At 39.2% G+C, this 23,920-nt stretch overlaps 1 protein-coding gene and 2 long non-coding RNA genes across 4 annotated transcripts in view; 1 reads left to right on the top strand and 2 right to left on the bottom strand.

Moving 5' to 3' along the window:
- LOC108580444 overlaps nt 1–23,920 on the top strand; it is a 38,917-nt gene that overhangs the window by 10,077 nt on the left and 4,920 nt on the right. Inside the window, exons 2-3 of one of the 2 annotated variants that reach the window (XR_004176066.1) lie at nt 13,537–13,703; nt 14,587–14,649. This is a non-coding gene — a long non-coding RNA (uncharacterized LOC108580444). Of the gene's footprint in view, nt 1–13,088; nt 13,704–14,586; nt 14,650–23,920 lie in introns of those variants that run through there. The other variant, XR_001891507.3, reaches the window with a different exon arrangement.
- Nucleotides 5,944–9,523, bottom strand: LOC103886455. Its single transcript, XR_650059.4, has 4 exons — nt 8,939–9,523; nt 7,973–8,046; nt 7,714–7,878; nt 5,944–6,158 (listed from the first exon to the last, which is right to left on the bottom strand). It is a non-coding gene; the product is annotated as an uncharacterized LOC103886455 (long non-coding RNA).
- Nucleotides 19,183–23,920, bottom strand: part of LOC101007719 (calcium-activated chloride channel regulator 4) — a 34,737-nt gene continuing 29,999 nt past the window's right edge. Inside the window, exons 12-14 of the mRNA XM_031650465.1 lie at nt 22,013–22,183; nt 20,479–20,718; nt 19,183–20,123 (exon numbers count right to left, since the gene is read on the bottom strand). Of these exons, the coding sequence (XP_031506325.1) occupies nt 19,594–20,123; nt 20,479–20,718; nt 22,013–22,183 (941 nt within the window). The 3' untranslated portion in view covers nt 19,183–19,593. The remainder of the gene's footprint in view (nt 20,124–20,478; nt 20,719–22,012; nt 22,184–23,920) is intronic.

The following is a 23,920-nucleotide window of genomic DNA, read 5'->3' as shown; positions in this document are numbered from 1 at the left end:
TTTAACAATGTCTTTCACAGAACAAAGTTTTAAATTTTTGATAAAGTTAAGTTTCAGATTTTTCTTTCACGGATCATGCTTTTGGTGTCATTTCTCAAAACTCATATTTAAATGGAAAACATATAGAGATTTTCTTATACTTTTTTCTCCTAGAAACATAGTTTAATATTTTGTATTTAGGTCTATATTTTATATTTAGATCTTTCCTTATTTTGAGTTAATTTTTGTATGAGGTGTTATATATGTGTCAGGAATATTATTATTTCTTTTTTTGGATAAGAATGTGCAATTTTTCCAGCACTGTTTGATGAAGTGATACTTTTTCTTTTGAATTCCCTTTGAACTTTCATCAAAAATCAGTTAAATCTACTTCTGTGGATCTATTTCTGGGCTTTATTCTCTTTCACCGATCTATGTGTCTATTCTCTTGCAAATACCATATTATCTTGACTACTGTAGTTTTATAGGAAGCCTTGAAGTCAGCTAGTGTAAATCCTTCAACTCTGTTCTTCTTTTTCAGATTTGTTGTTGTTGTCATTCTAGTCTTTTGAATTTCTGTATAAATCAGAATTGTCCTCTGACATTCTATCAAAAAACCTGCTAGAGTTTTGAGTGGGATTTTGTCAAATTTACGGATTAATTTTGGCACAATTACTGTCTTAACATTATTGATTCTGTGGTAGAATTGTCCAGAAAAAAAATCATTAAGTCTTCTGATTCATAGACATGATATATTTTTCCATTAATTTACATATTTAATTAATCTCAGCAGTGTTTTGTCTTCTTTAGTGTGTAATTTTTAAACACTTGTCATATTATCCCAAAACATTTCATATTTTTGAGGTTATTATAAATGTTATTTTTAAAAAGAAATCAGTTTCCAGTTGTATGCTTGGATATAGAAATAAAATGGAGTAACTTTTCTGGAGATTGCTGTTATATATTCAACCTCAGTAAACTCACATATTAGTTTTAGTAGTTTTTTTTGGAATCAGTTGGAATTTTTTTTTTTTTTTTTTTTACATAGGTTATCATGTAATCTGCAAACAAAGACAGTTTAACACTTCTTTCCAATCTGGATGGCTCTTTTATTTTTTATTTTTTATCTTATTACACTGCTAGAATCTCCAGTAGAATGCTGAATAAAGGGCGAAGTTTGTTTTGAATTACAGAATCTACCATTACTATAAATGAAAGTCTATACTGATGTTTTTAGAAATCTTCCAGGTGATTTTCATCTTCAGCCATTATTGAGATCTATTAACTTACAAAAAATTTGATTATTTCTGAGATGTCCAACTCATCTACTTTCACTCTCTTCTTACACACTTGGCTTTAGTTCCTTGAATACACCACACTTATAACCATTTTAGAAAGAAGGGTAATGTTTGACTTGGGGAACCACAGATGAGCAGGAATCACTCTCCGTTTCTGCTTTTGTTTTTCTCATCATGTCGGTGTTGATCTCTCAGACTGACTTTCTCCATAAGGCAGGAACCTTGACTACTGATGTTTCCAGACTCACATATTCCCAGTCTGAGGAAAAGAGCATATGTCTCCCATTTCAGTTTAAAAACATCTGGTGAGGGTCTGTGGTTGCATTGGCTTAGGCCACGTGCTTGCCCTCTGAACTAATCTCTATGGTCAAGGTGTTAGAGTTCTATGACTAGCATGTCCAGAGATAGTTGTTTCCTCTAGCAAGGGAGTCAAGGTCCTAAAGCACCAACCAAGGCTGCGTGTTGGGGCTGGTGACTCCCACCTGTAATCCCAGCAGTGTTGGAGACCAAGGTGGGTGTATTTCCTGAGGCTAGGAATTCAAGATCAACCTGGCCAACATGGCAAAACCTGTCCCTACTAAAAATACAAATTAGCCAGGCATGGTGGTGTGTGCCTGTAGTCCCAGCTATTCAGGAGGCTGAGGCATGAGAATTGCTTGAACACAGGTGTGGAGGTTTTGTAGCAGGACGAGCCACAGACAAAACCTCTCAGACATCGAGTTGTAGAAGGAAGGGCTTTATTCAGCTGGGAGCATCGGCAAGCTACTGCCTTAAAATCCGAGCTCTCCAAGTGCACAATTTCTGTCCCTTTTAAGGGCTCACAACACTAAAGATTTCACATGAAAGGGTCGTGATTGATTTGAGCAAGCAAGGAATACGTGACAGGGGTTGCATGCACCAGTGGTCAGAGAGAAACAAAACAGGACTGGGAGTTTCACTACGTTGTTTTATACAGTGTCTGGAATCTATGAATAATATCAGTTTCTAAGTTACGAGTTGATTTTAACTACTGGGTTTAGGCCAGGCAGGCCCAGGCCTGGTTTTGGGCCTGGCACTGGGCTGCCTGCCTGTCTTTGGTTTTACTTCCTTGTTTTTTTTCTTAAAACAGGTACCGAGTATAAAACAATATAAAACAATATGAGAGGGTCTCTCTCTCCCCTCAATTTAAGTAAGCTGAATCATGCCACTGCACTCCAGCCTGGGCGACAGAGTTAGACTCTATCTCAGAAAAACAATAACAACAAAAAGCTGCAGTTAGAGTTGGAAATGAAGCAAGGGAAGCAATTGTGACCCACAAGAAAGGTGGGAGGTGGCAAAGGGGTGAATTGCTGGGAGCTCAGGAATTGCCCTGGGTTGTGGCAAAGGGGTGAATTGCTGGGAGCTCAGGAATTGCCCTGGGTTGTGTCTTCTACAGCTTTACAGCCACACAAGAACTTACTGCTTTCCAGCCTAGCCTAACAGTTGGTCCTGTTCTCTTATTCAGGGACTTTTTCATGATATGTTTCTAGCTCTTGATTTAAAGATATGAAGTGAAGATCAGAAGAAGCATTATTCTGCTAAGCACTGCCATATTTCTTGGGGCTCAGCCACGCCCACCTCTTCACAGAGCCTTTCTCATTTCCTTAACCCACACTCATTGCCCTAGTGCAGTGATTCTGCAAGGCCTCTACTGAGGTTCCTGCTTTTAGCATCTTGTATACGTTTCCATTACTTCAGGGAAAACCCTCCCATGACTGCTGTCTCCCTGCCCTTCCCAGCCCACCACATCACACAGATGTGAAGTGATAATTTTCTTTCCTTAGTCATTGAAGCTTGTGGTAAACCAAAAAGTATCTAAGACAGATCTCAATCAATTTAAAGGTTTATCTGGCCAAGCTTAAGGGCATGGCTGGAAGAACAAAGCACAGAATCAAGGCAACAATCTGTGGTCTGTGCCTTTCTCCAGAGATAATTTTGAGGGCTTCAATATTCAGAAGGAAAAAGCTGACTGAAGGGGAAAGAGGGAGGGTCTGGTAACCTACATGATACAAGGGAAAACAGGCAGGTACTGGAATAGTCAATTATGTATTCATCTCACAGGCTGTAAATCAGCAGTTTACCTAACATAAGAAAACAGCACTTAACATCAGATAAGAGCAGCTCCCCATGGAGATATTTAACATTTTATCTGTAGCTATCTGCTTAGGAACAAATGGAAAGGCAGTTTCTTGCATGACTCAGCTTTCAGCTTAATTTTTTTTTTTGTTTTGGTAGAGTGAATTGGGGTCCTGAGTTTTTACCAAATAGATATAGCTCATCCAAGGAGAATACTTCGATACGTTACATTAAGTTTGTTCTCATAGACAAATATGAGATGGCTAAGAACTTTGTTTCCATGCAAGGAACATTTAAAACATTATTTCTGAGGACATGCATATGATAGGCACTCAATACATATTTGCCTTATTGAATTAAATCTGAAGAAATGAATTTACTGATGGGAAGTACACATGGTAGAAGGAAAGAGGAAGTCTAAGGTAAGCCAGAAGGAAGTTTATACAAGCAGGTAAGCCTGAAAACAGTGTTTCAAAAATGCCTGCAAGTAAATGGCTGATTTACACCTGCATAAGCCTGAGAGAAATTTTCTATGACCATAGCCAAAGGAAGGGTTTACTAATGGGTATAGTTTGGATATATGGCCCTGCTAAATCTCATAGGCCATGATTGTCATCCCCAACGTTGTTGTGGGGGGTGCCTGGTGGGAGGTGACTGGGTCATGTGGGTGGATCCCCCATGGCTTGATGCTGTCCTCACAATACTGAGTTCTCATGAGATCTGGTTATTAAACATATGTGGCACCTCCTTGCCCCCTTGCTTCCACTCCTGCCATGTGACATGCCTGCTCCCACTTCACTTTCTGCCATGATTGTAACCTTCCTGAGGCTTCCGTAGAAGCAGATGTCAGTGCTATGCATCCTGTAAGGCCTGCAGAACTGAGAGCCAATTAAACCTCTCTTCTCATAAATTACCTAGTCTCAGATATTTCTTTGTAGCAACATAAGAATGGCTTAATATAGCAAGTTGGTCCCAAGGAGGTGGGTCTTGCTATAAAGATACCTGAAAATGTTAAAGGGATTTTGGAATGGGATACCGGGCAGAGGGTGGAAGAGTTTGGAGTGCTCAGATGAAGACAGGAAGACAAGGGAAACTTTGGAACTTCTTAGAGACTAGTTAAATGGTGGTTGACCAAAATGCTGATGGTAACAGAGTCAGGGAAGTCCAGGCTGATGAAGTCTCAGATGAAAATGAGAAACTTACTGGGAACTGGAGCAAAGGTCACCCATATGAAGCCTTAGCAAAGAACTTGGTTGCATTGTGTTTATGCCCTGGGGATGTGTGGAAGTTTAAGCTTAACTGTTGTGACTTAGGGTGTCCTAGTGGGAGAAATTTCTAACCAGCAAAACATTCAGGCTGTGGCCTGGCTGCTTCTAACAGCCTATGGTTAGATGGGAGAGCAAAGAAAGGGCTTAAAGTTGAAACCTAAAGTTTTTTTTTTTTTTTTTTTTTTGAGACAGTCTTGCTGTGTTGCCCAGGCTGGAGTGCAGTGGCTTAATCTGGGCTCACTGCAACTTCTGCCTCCCGGGTTCAAGCAATTCTCCTGCCTTAGCCTCCCAAGTAGCTGGGACTACAGGTGCCAACCAACATGCCTGGCTAATTTTTTTTTTTCTGTATTTTAGTAGAGACAGGGTTTCACCATGTTGCCCAGGCTGGTCTCAAACTCCTGAGGTCAGGCAATCTGCATGCCTCAGCCTCCCAAAGTGCTAGAATCACAGGTGTGAGACACCGCGCCTGGCCAAAACTTATATTTAAGAGGGAAGCAGAGCATGTAAGTTTGGAAAATTTGCAGCCTAGCCATGTGCTAGAAAAGAGAAGCCCATTTTCAGGGGAGGAATTCAAGCAGGCTGTGAAGCATCCACTTGCTAGAGAAATTTGCATAACTAAAAAGGAGCCAAGTGCTAATAGCCAAGACAATGGGAAAAAGGCCTGGAAGACATTTCAGAGATATCTGAGGGAGCCCCTCCCATCACAGGCCCAGGGGTCCAAAAGAACTGAATGGTTTCAGGGGACAGACCAGGGATACCACTACCCTGTGCCACTCCAGGAGGCTGTACCTCACATCATGGCTGTTCCAACTGAGGCCATGGCTCAAAGGCACCCAGGTACAGCTTCGGCTACCACTACAAAGAGTGCAAACCATAATCCTTCACAGCTTCCATGTGGTTTTAAGGCTGTAGGTGCACAGAATGCAAGAGTGAAGGAAGCTTGGAGGCTTCCACCTAGAATTCAAAGAATGTATGAGAAAGCCTGGGTGCTCAGCCAGAAATCTGCTGCATAAGCCTGAGAGACATTTTCTATGACCTGTCATTTTCTATAAGAGGTCATAGAAAGTTTTCTATGACAATTTTCTCTGAGAGGTCCTCACAGAGAAGCTATACTAGGGCAGTACAGAGGGGAAATGTGGGCTCGAAGGCTCCACATAGTGTCCCCACTCTGTAACTGCCCAATGGCTTCACCTTGACTGCTGCCTGGACAGAACCAATTCATCAAGGCAAGTGAATTGCAATCAAGAAAGAGTAATTCAGGCAAAGCTGGCTGTGTAGCAGTCTGGAGTTTTATTATTACTCAAGTCAGTCTCCCCAAGCATTTGGGGGGCAGAGCTTTTTAGGACAACTTGGTGGATGGGTGAAAGCCAGTGAGCCAGCAATGCTGATTGGTCACAGAAGAAATAATATGGAGTTTAAGCTATCTTCTTGCACTGAATCAGTTCCTGGGTGGGGTCCACGAGATTAGATGAGCCCATATCAATCCGGGTGGTACCAGCTGATCCATCAAATGCAGGGTCTGCAAAATAGGTCAAGTACATGGTCTCAGGGGCAGTTTAGGTAGGTCAGAATCTTGTATCCTCCAGCTGCATGACTACTAAACCGTAATTTCTAATCTTGTGGCTAATGTTGGTCCTACAAAGGCAATCTAGTCCCCAGGCAGGATGGAGGTCTGCTTTGTGAAAGGACTGTTATCGTGTTTGTTTTAACCTATAAACTGTAAACTAATTTTCTCCCAAAGTTAGTTCAGCCTACACCCAAGAATGAACAAGAACAGCTTGGAGGTTAGAAGCATGATGGAGTTGATTAAATTAGATCTCTTTCAGTGTCTCAGTCATAATTTTGCAAAGGCAGTTTCAATCAAAGCATTGCCTAGTGGAGCCGTGGAAAGGGGGCCACTACCTTGTAGACCCTAGAATGGTAGAGCCACCAGCAACTTACATCCTGAGCCTGGAAAAGCCACAAAGCAAAGCTGCCCAAAGCCTTGGTAGCCCACCTCTACCAGCAGTGTGTCTTGCATAAGGGACATGGAGTCAAAGGAGATTATTTTGGAACTTTAAGATTTAATGACTGCCCTGCTGGGTTTCACACTTGTGTGAGGCTTGTAGCCCCTTTTGTTTGGCCAGTTAGTCCCTTTAGGAACAGGAATGTTTCTCCAATACTTGTATCCCCATTGTATCATGGAAGTAAATAACTTGTTTTGATTTTACAGGCTCATAGGTGGAAGGAATTCATTTCCAGACGAGACTTTGGACTTGGACTTGGAACTTTTGAATTAATTCTGGAATGAGTTAGGTCTTTGGGGGACTATTGGGAAAGCATGATTGTAGTTTGCAGTGTGAGAAGGACATGAGCTTTGGGGAGACAGGAGTGAAATGATATAGTTTGGATATACGTCCCTGCCAAATCTCATGTTGAAATGTAATCCCCAGAGTTGGAGGTGGAGCCTGGTGGGAGCTGATTGAGTCATGGGGGCAGATCCTGCATGGCTTGGTGCTGTGTTCATGGTAGTGAGTGAGTTCTCATGAGATCTGGTGAAAGTGTGTGGCACTTCCCTGCCTTCTTGCTCCCACTCCTGCCATGTGATATGCCTACTCCCCCACTGCCTTCTCTCATGATTGTAAGCTTCCTGAGGTCTCCCGAGAAGTAGACGTTGGTGTTATGCTTCCTGTACAGCCTACAGAACTGTGAGCCAATTGAACCTCTTTTCTTACAAATTACTCAGTCCCAGCTATTTCTTTATAGCAATGCAAGAATGGCCTAACACATTATAATTTCCTTTTTATTGGGTTACATTCTATTTGCCAAGAATGCAACCATATAGTGAACTACAGTAATGAACCATTTACCATTCAGACTTTGGAAATGTGAATATTGCTATAACAAAATAGTCATCAACAGACATTCACCCCTTTCTGAAAACCAAGAAGGATAAAAACTACATATGAACAATAGAACACAAATGACAGATGGGGCTGAGGCAGGATTAGGATGTCACTGAGATGTGTAAATGGGCCAATTTCCCAAAACAAATTAAAGCAAATACACCTAACTTTTGCATTCCCTGTACCTACCACTGCATTGACAGAGTTAAAAGTCAGCTCAATTCGTAGTGAAGCCTTCTTCCTTCCTCTTACAATCAATTGCAATTAATTAATCTTTCTTCTCCTCAATTCAAGATTATACATTCTTTGAGGGCAGGAATCACATTTGCCTCATGTACCCTCATGGCTCAGGACCTAGTGCACATAGTAGATACTCAGCAAATGTTGTTGATATAGAAATTAAACGATAGGAAGTCAGGAAAGAATGAAGGAATGATTGAATTCTTACTATTGAGCTGCCAGGTATTTTGATAGATGCTTGTACATTACAGTAGCTACTTCACATTATTCTGCATGGCAACTCTGAAAAAAAGTATTATCATAATTTTACAGTTAGGAAGACTGGGAAGGATAACTTATGCTTTTATTTACTATTTGCTCAGTCCTATGCTAGGAAATTATATATGTTGTCTATATGTTGACCCTTGAAATACCATGAAATGAGTGTTTTTTTCCTTACTTTACAAATTTAAAGAAAAAGCTGGCATACAGTTAATAAGCATTGCTTGTAAGATTTAAATACATGCCTTCTGATTACATATTGAATGCAAATAATGAAATTTTCACTGAATGAATTCATGGATCAATGATTATCAATTCATTTATTGATACATATTTATTTTTCTATAAAACTATTACAAAAAGCAACTTTGCCAGTAGCACTTATCCAAACAACTTTAAATCTTCACCTGAAAAATTAAAATTTATACTTGAAAAATTAAAAACACCCTCATTTTAGCTTCCACTTATAACTTGATTCACATTTAAATCATATCAGATTTAATTTTTCAATCACAATCTCAGAAAATTTTTCATATGATCTCTAAGTAATACATTCTGGTATTTAAGAGGCTTCATTCTCATATATACATCCTCATTAAAACCCATTTTCTCTCTTAATTGAGAATAAATGCAATGATAATAAATTTTAAAAATCTTATTCTTTATTTTGCAGAATATAATCTTACCTCTATGTTCAATGCCATTTGTAAATAAAACTGAACTTTAAAAAACTTATTTTAATAGCAACAATACTATTTGTAAATTTTGTTTGTTTCATGCTCTTAGGAAAACATTCTAATAATTCCATATTCTCATTTCCTGGTCCCAAGCTCCAAAGCCTTCCTCATTTTTTATTTGTCACACCAGTCTGTCACTTCACTGACATTTACTGACACCTCGTTCCTTTTCCTACCTCTGTTCGAGGTCTTTCTTTTCACAGTTCTCTGTTAGAAGGTCTTCCTTTTCAATGGAGTTCACGGTGTTAGAAAGTGTGGGCACAAAAATGCTTGCATAGTCCTTTGGATGAGCTAAATCAAAAGGGCAAAGTGACACATTTGAGTCAGATTGCTCTCTAATCCGTACTTTATATTCTAAGTTAAAGAAAATGAATAATTACATTTTTGATCACAGAATGTATTCTGTGTATATGTAAACACTTGAAGCTTTTCTAATAATTATGTACACAAGATCTAATTTAATCTCAAGAATTAATGTCAGATTCAGAACAGAATTTTAAAATGTTGCTGATCCATTTTAAAGTCTGAATGAATTAGTCATTAGCAGAATGCAAATTAGAATCACAAGATGCCGCTACACATTCATTAAGAAACCTCAGTAAAATGGACAATTCTCTAGGCAAATACAAATTATCAAAATGGAACCAGTCATTGGAAACCTGAATAGATTGAGGATTAACTTTTGCTCAACCGATCAATAAAAAAGATGAATACTTCACTTAAAAGATGAATCAAACATAAATGGTCATTCATATAAACAAAAACAGCCAATAAACATATGGAAAACCACACATTCATTAGTAAGTAAAGAAGTTAAAATAAAAAGAGCAATGAAATATCGTATTTTAAATTATTGAGTGACACAAATTTTAAAAGGACAGTAGTATCCACATTTGCTGAAGAAATTTAGGAGGCAAATACTGGCACATACAGTTGATAATAAAATGAATTGTTAAAACTTTCTTGTTAATAAGCTGTCAATATGAATTTAAAAACTTGAATAAAGTTTTTTGCTATAAGAATGTTCATCATAGAGAACACTATTTTAAAAGAGTAAAGAATTGATGTGAATCTAAATTTCCTTATATAAATTTTGTTATATATATGTGTATTAAAAATGAATTTATGTTTTAGTTTTAATATGTTAATGAGTATTGAACTTTAAAAGTTGTACACTACTGTAATGAGAATCAACAAAATGCCACTACACACAGCAATGTGGATGAATCTCATATACATATTTGAGTAAACGAAGCCAATCACCAATGAATATATGCTACATGATTCCACCTCTCTGAAGTGTGTAAACAGGCAAAAACAATCTCTGCTGTTAAGAACCAAGATAACTTGACTTTTAACTTGCCATTATCTCTTATGGGAGATGATAATTGGAAGAGAGTAGAAAGGGAGCATCTGGGATTCTGGTAATGTTCTTTTCTTGAGATCAACTTTGGTTACATGATTGTGTTTGGTTTCTGAAAATTCACCTAGCAAATGACAGAAGCCAAGGTTTGCATGTATGAAGCTCTAGAGAAAAGGTAGAAAGTGATATAAACAAGTTAGTATATAACAAATAGTTTAAATAACTCTCCTTGGCCTGATTCTATGCCTCCATATAAGACAGCATGGATAAAATATTTAGTTTATTCTTCCATTATCTTTTCATTCATTCAACAGTTATTAACTGCAAATTTATTATAGCCTGATCTAGTTCTAGTTCATGAAGTGAGCAAAACTAACAGGTCACTGCTCTTATGGAACCCATATTCCAGTGGGAAAGATAAACAATACACATTCTAACATTCCATTAAAACTTAAAAATATCAGCTAGCGTTAAATGCTCTACAGAGAATTTGATTTTTAAAAATATGGTGGTGACTGAGTTGTTGCTTAAGATTAGGTTGACAGAGAAGGTCTCTCTGAAGAAATAAATGAATATCTGACAAAAGAGTACCAGCAATTAATAATCAAGTGGAGGGAACATCAATTTCAAAGAAAAAATGACTTCTGGGTTTGAATGCAGGCACCTGGTAGATCAGTGCTGATGTTTAGGTAGCAGTATAGGAAGAGTGACTGGCTGATGTAGCCCAATAGGAAAAGGCTGCATTTCTCAAGTGTGAACTAAGTTTTTAAGTGCATTTGAATGAGTCTGGCCATGATATCTTTGAAACTGATTTGAAAGGCTAATGTCCTTGGCAGATATAATCAAAGTCATTGGAGGAATTGGTGTTGAAGGAACCTATTAGGCAGAAGAAAATTCATGTAAAATTTGAATTGACCTAAATAGGGGCTGAAAGCTGATTGGGAGATTAAGAGGAAATGTGAAAGCAAAGTTTGTTATTGCAGTAACAATGAGGATATAGTTCAGGATACTTTTGCCTTAATTTAAGTGGAACGACCCAGCATTCCTGTCTATAGGTATAATGTTTTCCTGCTTAAGCTCATACAGTAAAGTTGTTAGTGGTTCCTTTTTGTGGTCCTTTTGTCAGTTCTGTGATTGATTCATTAAAACTGATGCTTGGGAAAACACAGATTCCATGTTTTAATTTGACAAGCATTTATTGACCTTGGTGATGGGCACTGGCGAGATGATGATGAGTAAGAGCTTGTCTCCTGCCCTCAAGCATCTCACCCTCTGGAGGGAAATAATGACAAGTAAGTGGGCAGTTACGTGACACAGAGTTAACGTGAAACTCAGGGGTGAGAATTAGGGAAGGGAAGAGGAGCTTAACCCTCTGGGGCAAGAGGTTGGAGGAATTAGGGGATGCTTCACAGAAGGAATGACTCCAAAGACCTGAGAATGAGTATGAGTTATTCAGTGACTGCTGGATGTGGAAGTGGAGGGATAGTGGAGAAGAGGGCATTTATAGAGAATGAAAAGCACCTCATAGCCTTGGAATGAGAGATCCTATAATGTATTCAAAGAACTAGAAGCGGTCCACGGTGGATGGAGCCCAGTATGTAATGTGAGAAGTTGTGAGACATGAAACTGGAGAAGTAAGCTGGATGTGGAAGACGAAAAGCATCATTAATCATACCACAGGGGTTGGACCTCACTGGAATCAAGCAATGGTTTTGTTGCCTGATGCTCACAGAAGCTAATACTGTGGCACTGGCTTTTGAGAAAAGTAAAGAAAAAAGCCTTATTGAGAATCAACTGGTAAGGAGACAAGAGGCAAGTTCAAATCCATCTCCCTAAGTCGGGGTCTGGGGGCAGGTTTTATAGCCTGAGACTAACAATGGGAAGGGTAGGAAAATGCACCGAGGAGTGAGCTGGCTGGGTCATGCAAAGGGTAGTGATGGACTTTTGGCTTTTAAGTCTGCAATGCAACAAAAGAGGGTACTAATCACTTCTTAATTACATCCCTGTTCCTTGATTCAAGTACTTAGGTTCCACCTGTGGTTGGCTTTTTTATTCCACTGGCTCTGGGGTCTCGAATCAGACATACTTGGTTCATCTGGACCTGTTCACGTTACATGATATGCAACCTGCGGGTCCATTGCACTGCAAAGCAACTCGTCCTTTTGTTACTAACAAAGTTAAACCACACCGAATTGGGGTCTGTGGTTACATCACCTTGAGTGCAAAGGAAAGTCATTACAAGGTTTTAAATAGGAGTGCGAGAGGATCATATTTGTACTTTAGAAAGACTTCGGCTGCAAAGTGAATACTGGTTGGAAACAGGCTTGCATTACTAGCATATATGTCTTGTGTGAATTAGAAAAACAACTTATAAATTAGAAAAACATGCCACCTCTGGGCAGACTAATGATCCAGTAGTGCCCCCTGCAGCCCTGATTCTGGGAGCTGAGGCTGGACTATGTTTCAGGCCTCACTCACTCCTGCCCTGCATGACTGAGTGTCTTCAGGCAGGGCTCAACCTTCACGATGGTTCACAATGACTGTTTGGAAGAGGGTTTTGTAGGGAATATAGGTTAGAGATGCTGGGGGCATGAACTAGGGATAGAGACAGGTGGAACACTTTTTGAGACATTAAGAATTGACAAGACTTGGTGACTGACTGGATATAGACAGTAAAGAAGCAAGAATAGGGATGTCTTGTATTTGTGTGTGTGTATTAGAATATGCAGCACTCCATCCTTCCTCTTCTCTCTTTTTTACTCTGTGTCCCCAGAATGTAGTCCCATTTTCCAAAGTGTTCACTGTAAAATTGAGAGGGATTAGGAGTTAGGGCTCGTGTCAGATAGTGAACAAATAACTGCATTTGGGTGTCAGAATTCTGTATGAAGAAAGGGACACAAATGGGGGAGTGTTCTATTCTGTCTGAGTGTGAGGGAGGGAAGCAGGAGAGGCAGTAGAAATGGGATTTTGAAAAAGGGGAATGTGATTGGGGGCAGAAAGGGAGGCTGAAGAAGGTGGGGTTAGAAGTAAAGAAGGAATGGTAAAGTATGGCATTTCTGACAAAGGCCCAGAAATATAAAACTGTGTGCACTTCTGGGGAAACTGAAAGTCTTTGACTGATTACAGCTGGGAGATCAGTGGGGATGGTGTAATAAGAGATGTGGAAGTCGAAGCTAGGGCCAAATGATGATGAGCCTTGCAGTCATTCATTTGACAAATATTTGCCATCATGCAAGGTGCCTGGCAAGCAGTGATGAATAAAGCAGGCAAAGTCTCTGCCTTTGTGACATTTATACCTTATCTTGAAAGCAGTGTGGGAACTATTGTGATTTTGTTCAAGTTAATCTGTGGGGAACATGGATTGGGAAGGATTGACGGAAAAGAAAGACCTGTTGGGACCATCTTTTTCAGAAGAAGATGATGGAGGCTGACTGAGGCAGTCACTGAAGAGGAATGGAGAAGAGATAAGGGTTAAGGAGATTTCACAGACAAGACTCATTCACTGATTTGACATAAACGGTGGAGAAATTGGAGAGTCAAGAGATGGCCTCCTGGTCTCTGGTTTGAATAACTGGATGGTGAGATACTTTTCTTTCACTGAGATAGGACATTTTGGAAGAAGGTATAGGTGAAGAGAATGAATTTAGTTTTATAGAATTATACTATTTCCCGACCCAAATTGACGAACCTATACCCAAACAGTGCTATGAACCACCTACATTTCCCTACTTGGCTCAAACTGTGTGTGTGTGTGTGTGTGTGTGTGTGTGTGTGTGTGTGTGTGTGTGAGAGAGAGAGAGAGAGAGAGAGAGAAAGAGAGAGAAAGAGAAGGTTCATGGTGGTGGAGCCCAGGTTGAAGGAGCAACAGATAATAGCGGGCTTTCTTCCTCTCCTCAAATAGCATTGTCTCCTGACACTGAGCTCTCTGGGATCTGGAGAGTTCTGGTTTGCTCAATGAAGGAAGCCTAATTAAGGTTCTAAACACATTTGAGAGGTTGTACATAGATGCATGTTTGCAGAAAAGCAAAAGGTTTTGATTGTTTTTAGTTCCAAGCCCAGACAGAACTTCAAATGATTAAGTAAGTGATGGTTCTACTTTCATGTCACCAAACTCCTACTGTTCAGTCTTTTCCATTTGCCTCTAAAACAACTTCCTATTTCCTAAACACCACATGATGACAGACAGCAGGACATAAAATATGTAGCGCTTTGCTTACATTTCTCACAGGGTCAAATGCATCAGGAACTAATTTGCTGATCATCACATAGATTATTAAAGAAAACTGGGTATTGGGGTCATAAATCAAATAATTAATTAGCAACAAATATGATCTGAACAGGTATATTTACTAAAATGCTATTACGGATGCTAAGGCTTTAAAATAACTTCCTGTTTAATGGAACAATATAGAATCATTTATGAAAAATACTTATTTTTTCATGTGTCAACTCTAAGAGTAGAACTACCACATGAGGATGCAGACGCTGTGCTTTGTGAAACTCCAGGGGCACCACTCATAGAAGGTATGATTTGCACGGATCCCTTTAAAGTTCTGTAATATGGTAGCCCTAGAAAATATTCATGGTTATGTGAAGGAAAAAGACAGAACTATAGGGAAATCAGGCTTATCTAAGGCATCAGTGATCAAGTAATGCTGGGCACCAGAAAAGTAGAAGGTGATGGTAAGAGGAACAGGATTGGAGAGAAAGACAAGGACTTGCCAAAAAGTTCAGCATAGGAAATGACTAGACATTTGCTGGAAGGAGGGAGAAAGAATGATGGTATGGTGAGCAAAAGTGTTCTCTGTAAGAGGGAAGGAAGTGGAAAGACAAATTAGGAATTTGGTGCCTAGAGAGTAGATCTGTATAGCAGTGGATTTGTCATTGTTTGTTATTTTTCAAAACTTACGAAGTTTTGGCAGTGATGACATTGAGTATAATTGCTGTGAAAGCAGCTTATTGAACAGTCTCAATTCACTAGGATATAAACATGAAAAAACAATTTTTGAGACGCTGTAACAAACTGTGTTCTATTGAATTCCTCTATTTCACTGGGTAGCAATTACTAATATCAGAGCCCAATTCTATCAGTATTGTCATTGTCAATTTGTAAAAATCACAGTATCTGTGAAACACAATAAAGTGAAATCCAGTAAAACATGGTATGTCTGTATATGTATACACTGTGGAATGGATAAATCAAGCTATTTAATTAATGCATTAGCTCATACAATTTTTTTTGGTTAGATCAGTTAAAATCTATTCTTGTTGTGAGTTTCAATTATGGAGTATATTGTTATTAACTATAATCACCATGATGTACAGTAGATCTCTTAAACTTATTTTTTTCCTCCCACCCCAGCCTCTGGTAACCACCATTCTACTCTCTGCTTCTATGTGTACAATGTTTTTAGATTTCACATACAAATGAGAACATATGGTATTTGTCTTTTTGTGTCTGGCTTATTTCACTTAATATAATAGTGGCTTTGCTGAGGCAAGTTGGACAAATTGGAACTACATCTCTCAGAAACCATATGATTCTGGGTTAAAGTTGGTCAAAAATAATTTGCATGAAATGTGGAAGGCAGAAGTAAAACAGCAGCCATAACTGCCTGCAGGAGAAGTGATAAGAAGTGGTGGGAAACAGGTGCAGATGGGCTGGCATCCTTGCTCCTCTCTACTCCATTTCTGACTCTTCTTTCTGAATGCTGACATTGCTGACTGACAGTGATCCTAGGTCCACCACAAGACTCTTGGCAACAAACCCACAGAGGTTTATTTATGCACAGGTAACAGTCTTCCACAGACTTCCACAGTAGCCCCCTTCACGATCCCATTCCAGTTCCTGGACATGCCTGGATACCAACATGAAACACCCAACACAAACTTCAGCACTTCAGATAGGCTTGTTACATTTTTTTCTGATCTCCCATTTCCTTTCTTTAGTACTTTACTTCCTCATCCTAATTCTTATAATAAATAATTTCTCTACTCTGTAATACTCATGGTGGTCTGTTTCCCTGACGGAACACTGACCAATACAGTTATTGGTTATCTAGGTAATCTAGCACTGTGGACCAAACCATCCCAAAACTTAGTGGCTCAAAACATCAATCATTTTCTTTTTTCCATGATTCTATTGGTTGTCTGGGCTTAAATGTGAGGTTCTTTTGCTGGTTAGGCTTAGAGTCTGGTGACTGTAAGTGGAATCATCTAGAGGCTGGGAAACAGGGAGAGTTAATTAGTCCTCTTTTTATTCTCCATGTATTCTTGGAACCTCTCCAGTGGTCTCTCCATTAGCATAGCTGTATTTTAACATGGTAGGTCAGGGTTCCCAAGAACACTAAAATGGAAACATCTATCATTTTTGCTATATTATGTTAATTAAGGCACATCATTCACCCAGCTCAGATGCAATGTGAGAAAGAACTACATAAGGCTACAAATAATTGGAATTGTGGATCATTGGAAACTTTTCTGGGGATTAGCTACCATACTTTTCTGTTTGGCTTCAATGGGCCTGGATCACTTCAGTGTTGCATTGAGTTGAACTCCTCTTAGTCCTATTTTATGCTGGTGTGAATGTTCATCAGGCACTGTGGTTTGGGCCCCTACACTTACACATGCTCTACTGGGGCACTCTGGCCTGTGACAGCAGCCATCTCAGTGGCATGAATGGAAGCATGGAAAGGTAGTTCTCTCAGTCCTAGCTGAGCAGCTGCGACTATGAATGCATACCATCTCTCTGTGCTAGAGCTTGGGCAGCCCCTGGGGTAGGTGTTTAGCTTGTGACACTGTAGACTTCCCACCCCAAGGAGTAACACTGACTTGGATAGCTAGTGATACAGGTTTTTTTCTTTTTTTTTTTTTTTTTTTTTTTGAGACGGAGTCTGGCTCTGTTGCCCGGGCTGGAGTGCAGTGGCCGGATCTCAGCTCACTGCAAGCTCCGCCCCCCGGGTTTACGCTATTCTCTTGCCTCAGCCTCCCGAGTAGCTGGGACTACAGGCGCCCGCCGCCTCGCCCGGCTAGTTTTTTGTATTTTTTAGTAGAGACGGGGTTTCACCGTGTTCGCCAGGATGGTCTCGATCTCCTGACCTCGTGATCCGCCCGTCTCGGCCTCCCAAAGTGCTGGGATTACAGGCTTGAGCCACCGCGCCCGGCCAGGTTTTTTTCTATTCAGGAACCCTGTAGACATTCGAGTCTCTGAGGTCCATAGAGGGTTCATCCTCTCCCATACAGGGCTCCCTCTCTTCTTTAATGGAATATCTTAGATGTATTTTCTGTTGCCAGATTCCCTGCAAGAGGAGATGAGCCTAAACTTAGCTTCCCAAATGTGGTACTTTTTCATGATTAACTAAATCAACTACTAGACCGTGAATGCTGCTAGGTAGTTGTAATGGACAGCGCACACAGAGGCTTCATACTGTAGGTACCATCGCTAGTTTACCCTGGAGTGCAGTCAGGGCTGGTTTTGTGGACATACCATCTATGCTGTTGCTTGGAGCTCTGCTTAGAAGGGCCCTGAACTTGGTTTAACATTTAGCTGTTGGTGTCTTGAAATTCTTACTAATTTTAAGGCAAAGGCATCTTATTTTCATTTTGCAGTGAGCAGCATAAATTATGTAGCCTGTACTGACTACAACAATGGTAACGATTTAGTTATCTTTCTGATTCTTAAGAATTCACAAATAACTACTTGATGCAGAGCTGGGAATAGAATGAAATTAGGGGTTGACCTGGGAGGGGACAGCCCACCACTGGGATCCACCTGAGCCTAGTTGTTGCACTAGAACCTCAGAGAGGGAAGTAACCAGACTGGTAGGCTTTGCCTCCAGAGTAATGGGGTGAATGGGTGGAAGGGATATACAGAAAATCTGACTGTTACATGATATTTCTGGTGCCAACATAGAATTTCAGGCCTTCATTCCCCTCTTGGTAAAGGGCAGGTGCTCTACCCTTAATGCTTTTCGTGCATATGCTCCTGTACATCCCTAGCCATTAGCACTGGCCAAACAGATGCCAGTCTGCTAGAGGAGCTAACAGTGCCAATAGACCTTTTACCTCAACAACTTAGTCTCCAAATGCCCTAGTGTGCCGCTCATTTTCCTCTGCACATTTTCTTCTGCATGCTTTGAGAGGAAGTCAAACCATTCTTGAGTCAGGAGTCTCCCACTTACTTCCTCTTCCTTTGCTCCTTTACTACTTCCAACTTAAACTACAAGGCCCTTTTTGTCAGCCCTTCTAATCACACCAAATTCTTTATGCCAGGTCAAGATCTATGTTTGAAGATTGTTAAAAGTGACCCCTGGACTCAGCTTATATGGCTTTTGTTTTCATTTACTTCCAAAGAGCAAAGAATTCCCGCCAATGCTACATGAGATAAGAATGCAAATGAGTGGATGCTGTTCTGCAGGTCCTCTTTAGTTCCTCAGGATGCTGAGTTATAGTAATAAAAATTCCTGTGCAAAATGAGAAAACCACCCGTTGGTAGAACAAGGAAACTGTATGCTTGTAAACTTGGACTCCAAGTCTACCTACTCCTATGAGGGGAAGTTCTTTCTGCACCATCTTACACCATTGTTACATGCTCTGTGTTCCATTTTGTTTCCATCATTAGGGTCTCTGGCTGACCTGGCTATGGTCTGCCATATAAAACTGTTCCTTTCAACCTACATTTTCTCCTTAAGTGATCTCATTAGTCAATATGGTTGTGACCCTGAGAGATGAATGAAAATATTATGTTTAAAAAATATTTAGTTTTCTTTATCTGAAAACAAGGGCAATAGATAGTAGCTTCAGTAATTCATTCCTATGATAAAACAAAAAGTACGCAGATGGGTATGGCTTTTTAAATGAAAAGAGATAGATATATGTTTATATCAAAATAAAATCAGGAAAAATTATAGTTTGACAGGTGGTAATTGATTTTTTTTTTCTGGTATCCTCCATATCCATGAATTGTAGTAAACATAACCTTGGCAATTGTAGGGTATAGTTGGAGGCTTTGGAGGAATACGACATCATCAATTTATACTTAATAGTACCAACACCAAATTCATTTTTTTCAAATGTTGTTTATTTGCTCTCCTTTACTTGTATTTTGACTACTCAAATAGATAATTTTAATTTCTTGATGAAATTTGAAATATCATTTCAGAAAAATGTTGTATCAAATAATAAACAACCAGGTAACAATATGAAAAAGGATCTCTGTTCATCACTATGTCTTACAAATAAAATAACAAAAAATAAAACTAGTAAATTTTAATCTTGACAGTTTTTACATCTTCATGAGTGTTTTTATTTAATCAAAGTATCCTTTTCAGACATCTTAAAATTATTTTTATGAGTTTATGATCACACATAGGATGAATTTTAAGATCCAGAAATATCCTTTACTTACATTGTTTTGTTTTCTAAAACTCTCTTCTAGGTCTACTTGAAGATTGTTTTCTTCGTTAAGGTTCAAATGGTGGTACTTAAAATAATGTTAACAATTACAACAGACCCAATCACAGACAATACCAGAGTAGAAATATTAACTCCAGAATTATGACTTTTATCAGTAGTAGGAGTAGGAGTAGGAATAGGAGTAGGAGTAGGGGTAGGGGTAGGAGTAGGAGTAGGAGTAGGAGTAGGAGTAGGAGTAGGGGTAGGGGTAGGGGTAGGGGTAGGGGTAGGGGTAGGAGTAGGAGTAGGAGTAGGGGTAGGAGTAGGAGTAGGAGAGATGTCATCAGGATTTTCTTGAGGGATAAACAAAGCTACTTGTGCAATGTTGGATACTTTTGATGTCAAATTGCTTTTATCTATGCTTTTAATGGCAATAAATATGTGAGTTGCATTTTCTTCTGAGATATTCTCTGGTTTAAATGCAAAGATTTCCTTGGAATTGGCCTCCTTTGGTGACAGATCAGTAGTATTTACTTGAAGAGCATCATCAAAACTGTCTCTTAGATCAAGAATACTTCCACTTATTTTTATGATATAATGTTGAGCTGAGAAAAAAAGTTACATGTAGTTTAGAGACGGAGCATAGCATATTCATTCCTTTTTTTAATTCTCAAAAATGTCTAGTTATACAAAGCAGATACTCAGATCAAAAACCTTACTCATTTTTTAATACAAGCTGAATTCTGATCTTAAGCTCTGCAAACTGCTACCTTCTTTGTATGAAAAGTAGGACCACGTTAAAATGTGTCATTTGATTGGTTAAAAAATATCAGATTATGAAATTAATACTTTGCTAGGCTGTCAATATAAAACCATTCTCCCCTCGCCCGCCCTTACACCCTTGTTTTTGCAATTAGCACCTTTCACTTAAGCCAAAATCATGTGACACTTCGTCTTTACCTTTCCCAACATCAAAATTATCTCCTGGTGCTGTCCATGTAAGAATAATCTCATCCTCCTGAAGTGTGGCATCAAGGTCTGTGATTTGACTTGGTGGATGTAGGTCATCCAAGAGATATTCTGGATGTGGGACTTGTGACACCACAAATGCACCTCCAGACACTGTTCGGCTGAAATCCTCCAAGGTGGTCTGAGTATCCTCATCAGTTTCAGGTCTTGGTGGGTTTGCTTCAATTTCCCCTGCATTAAACATTTCCTGGTTTATAATGGGCAAAACTGCTGGTATTTTTTATAATTCAGGGAATCAACTTCTTCACCTCATTTGTCTTTTCCTTTTAATAAATATATATACAGTCACATTTTTACTAAGTTTTGTGACAATCATAAGCATCCAATTGGTGACAGAATTCTTTCTTTGGTAGGATATTGTAGGACAGAGTCAGATAACACATTGCTTTAGAATGAAGCCTACACTGGATGAGAGAAATATTATATAATTCAATATGTGCCTTTTAAAAAAAGGAATTGCTTTACCTCTTGAATTATCAGCGCTCTGGGAATATATCTGGGGAAATCATTGCCAGTTCTCCTCCACCCACTTGTGCTAGGTCCCTCCCTCCATGCTGCAAGTGCTAAGGAATAATTCTTCTGTTGTATCCCAATTGCTAGCAGAAAGCCCCTAAAAGTCACAAGGGACCAGATAAAAGAAAGCTAGCAAAGAATGCATTCTTAATTCTTACATCACTTGACTATACACGTTGTTTTTTTTTTTCTTTTTGACTTATTAAAATTCCAAATGAATGTTTACTCTTACAGCATATGTAATCTGAAGGATAAATTCTGCACTGGCTTGTGCTTAGGTTCATAAACTGACCTGTTTCCTTCATCTTGAGCTGAAAGTTGGGCATATTATTGCGGATATACATAAGATGTTCCAAACTAACACAATAATAACTGATGTTTTTGAGTGAGATCATGTCTTTTGCAGGAACATGGATGGAGCTGGAGGCCATTATCCTCAGTAAACTAATGCAGGAACAGAAAACCAAAATACTGTGTGTTCTCACTTATAAGTGGGAGCTAAATGATGAGAATTCATGGACACAAAGAGGGTAACAACAGACACTGAGTCCTACTTGAGGGTGTAGGTTGGGAGGAGGGAGAGGAGCAGAAAAAATAACTATTGGATACTAGGTTTAGTACCTGGGTGACAAAATAATCTGTACAACAAACCCCCATGACACGAATTTACCTATATAACAAACCTGCACATGTACCCCCAAACCTAAATTGAAAGTTTAGAAAACAATAATAACTGACCTTTTTTGAGTGCTTGAGTGCTTACTAGGTGCCAGACATTGTACCAAAGCTTAGATTAATTTAGAGGCAAATCCTAGTATGACTGAGAACTTTATTCCATAAATGGGAAAAGCTATATTTTGAGTTGTGATCAACCTGTTTGAAGCCTCAATTATATAAAATCACCAATATTATTCAAACTATCACTGGATTATAAATATCATGAGTTACTCACCGTTCACTACCCAGCCTGGTATATACGCGGCTCTATTCAGTGGAGGCTGTAAGCTTAGCCTGGCAGTGTTTGCTCCTCCATGAGCCCATACTTTTAAGCTGTAGCTGCCATTTTCTGTGTATGCTGTAAAATACCTGGAGTAGACCCCATCATTCTTGAAAGAATCAGCGCCTTGTTATAGAAATGAAGGAATAAAGTATTGTAAAGAGAAACGTATGCATTTTCAAAGACAAGCAATTGGCTTCTACAAGGATATCCTCTAGATTAGGCTTAATATTTTGAGATTGACCCTTTGGAGAATATTTCCATTATATTCTGCCAAAACAATATATTGTAGAATTGATACCTTTGAGTTATTTTGACATCTACTAGGTCTATATAACATACATACGCACACATTGATATTTATGTATGCATAATAAATGCCTAAATACTTCACCTTCCCATCCTTATTAATTCATATACAGAGTATTACACATAGTACTCTTACAATTTCTCCACCACTGTTTGGTTTCAGCTTGCTTTCTCTAACTCTAAACACATTAATTATGTCATTTCTCTTTTTAAATCAAAAGGGTCGCTACTAAGGAAAAAACCTATCTTTGTGTAGGATTTAATTCTCACAAGAGTCAACTAAAATTACTAAATTTGGTGATTTTTAGAGATACACATTTCCCAGATTTCCTAGGGAAAAGGTCCCAGCATTCTGTGTTCTTACAAGCCCTCGAGATAACTCCTTTGCACACTAAAGTTTGTCTGCAAACTAAAGACATTTGCAGACTAAAGAATGTCTGCTCTATGTCATTGTTAATCACCAATACCATCTCAGGTAAAGGCACTCCAAATTAGCAAATTTCTCCAATTACCTAAATGGTCATCTAGCAAAATGTTGAGAAGGGAAACATGGTGCATATAAGTTTTAATGTAGTATAGATTTGTAGAAAGGGGAAAAAGAGGCAAGGAATAGTTGTGGAAATATTGATATATCTGAAGAAGACATTGAGGTACACAAAAGAACAATTTCACCTTCTCAGTTTTTCTCAGGGGCAACTCTAGTTGAAGATATGATTATAAAATGATTGAATAAGTTACATTGCAAAATACACTGATGGAAAATTTTGTTAATTCGAGTGCCTATCAATATAGTTATTTCCTTGCTTATTAACCTCTTAACAGAAGCTTCTGTTCCTAGAACAATCCAGAATCTAGGGAAAGGGTCTTTAGGTATCACCCATCTGTGCAGACCATGGAGATAGAGAATGGCCAACATTGCATCTTGATTCCTACCAGCCAGACCTGGTATCTGATGCCCCAGTGATGAATCTTCCTCTCTCGTGGCAGTGCTAGCTGCCCCTGGGTCCCAGTTCTCAGGACTATATTTATACTGTGTTCCAGCTGTTGAGGATTACTCCTACTTTATTTTCCTGCCAGAGACCCAAGTTCTACCACTTAATCGCATCTAGTTTGCTTGTGCTTCATCCTCTCTAGCCAGACTTTCTTGATGCTATCCTCAGTCTCCTGAATGAGACCTTTCTAATTGGTGACAGACATTGGTTGCCTGGATGATAAACAATAATGATGACAAAAAATTACATGTATGACCAGGCATGGTGGCTCGCTTCTGTAATCCCAGCACTTTGGGAGGCTGGGGTGGGAGGATACCTTAAGCCTAGGAGTTTGAGACCAGCTGAGGCAAGATAGTGAGACCTTTTCTCTTTTGCAGACCTTTTCTTTACAAAAAAAATGTAAAGATTAGCTGAGCATGGTGGCACACACCTATATCCCAGCTACTTGGGATGCTGAGATGGGAGGACTGCTGGAGCCTAGGAGGCAGAGGCTTCAGTGAGCTGAAATGGTGCTACTGAACTCCATCCAGCCTATGTGACAGTGAGACCTCATCTCAAAAAA

The sequence above is a fragment of the Papio anubis genome, chromosome 1, assembly GCF_008728515.1.
Source record: "Papio anubis isolate 15944 chromosome 1, Panubis1.0, whole genome shotgun sequence".
In the NCBI taxonomy this organism is placed as follows: domain Eukaryota; kingdom Metazoa; phylum Chordata; class Mammalia; order Primates; family Cercopithecidae; genus Papio; species Papio anubis.
This window is presented reverse-complemented; position numbering and strand designations above follow the sequence as displayed.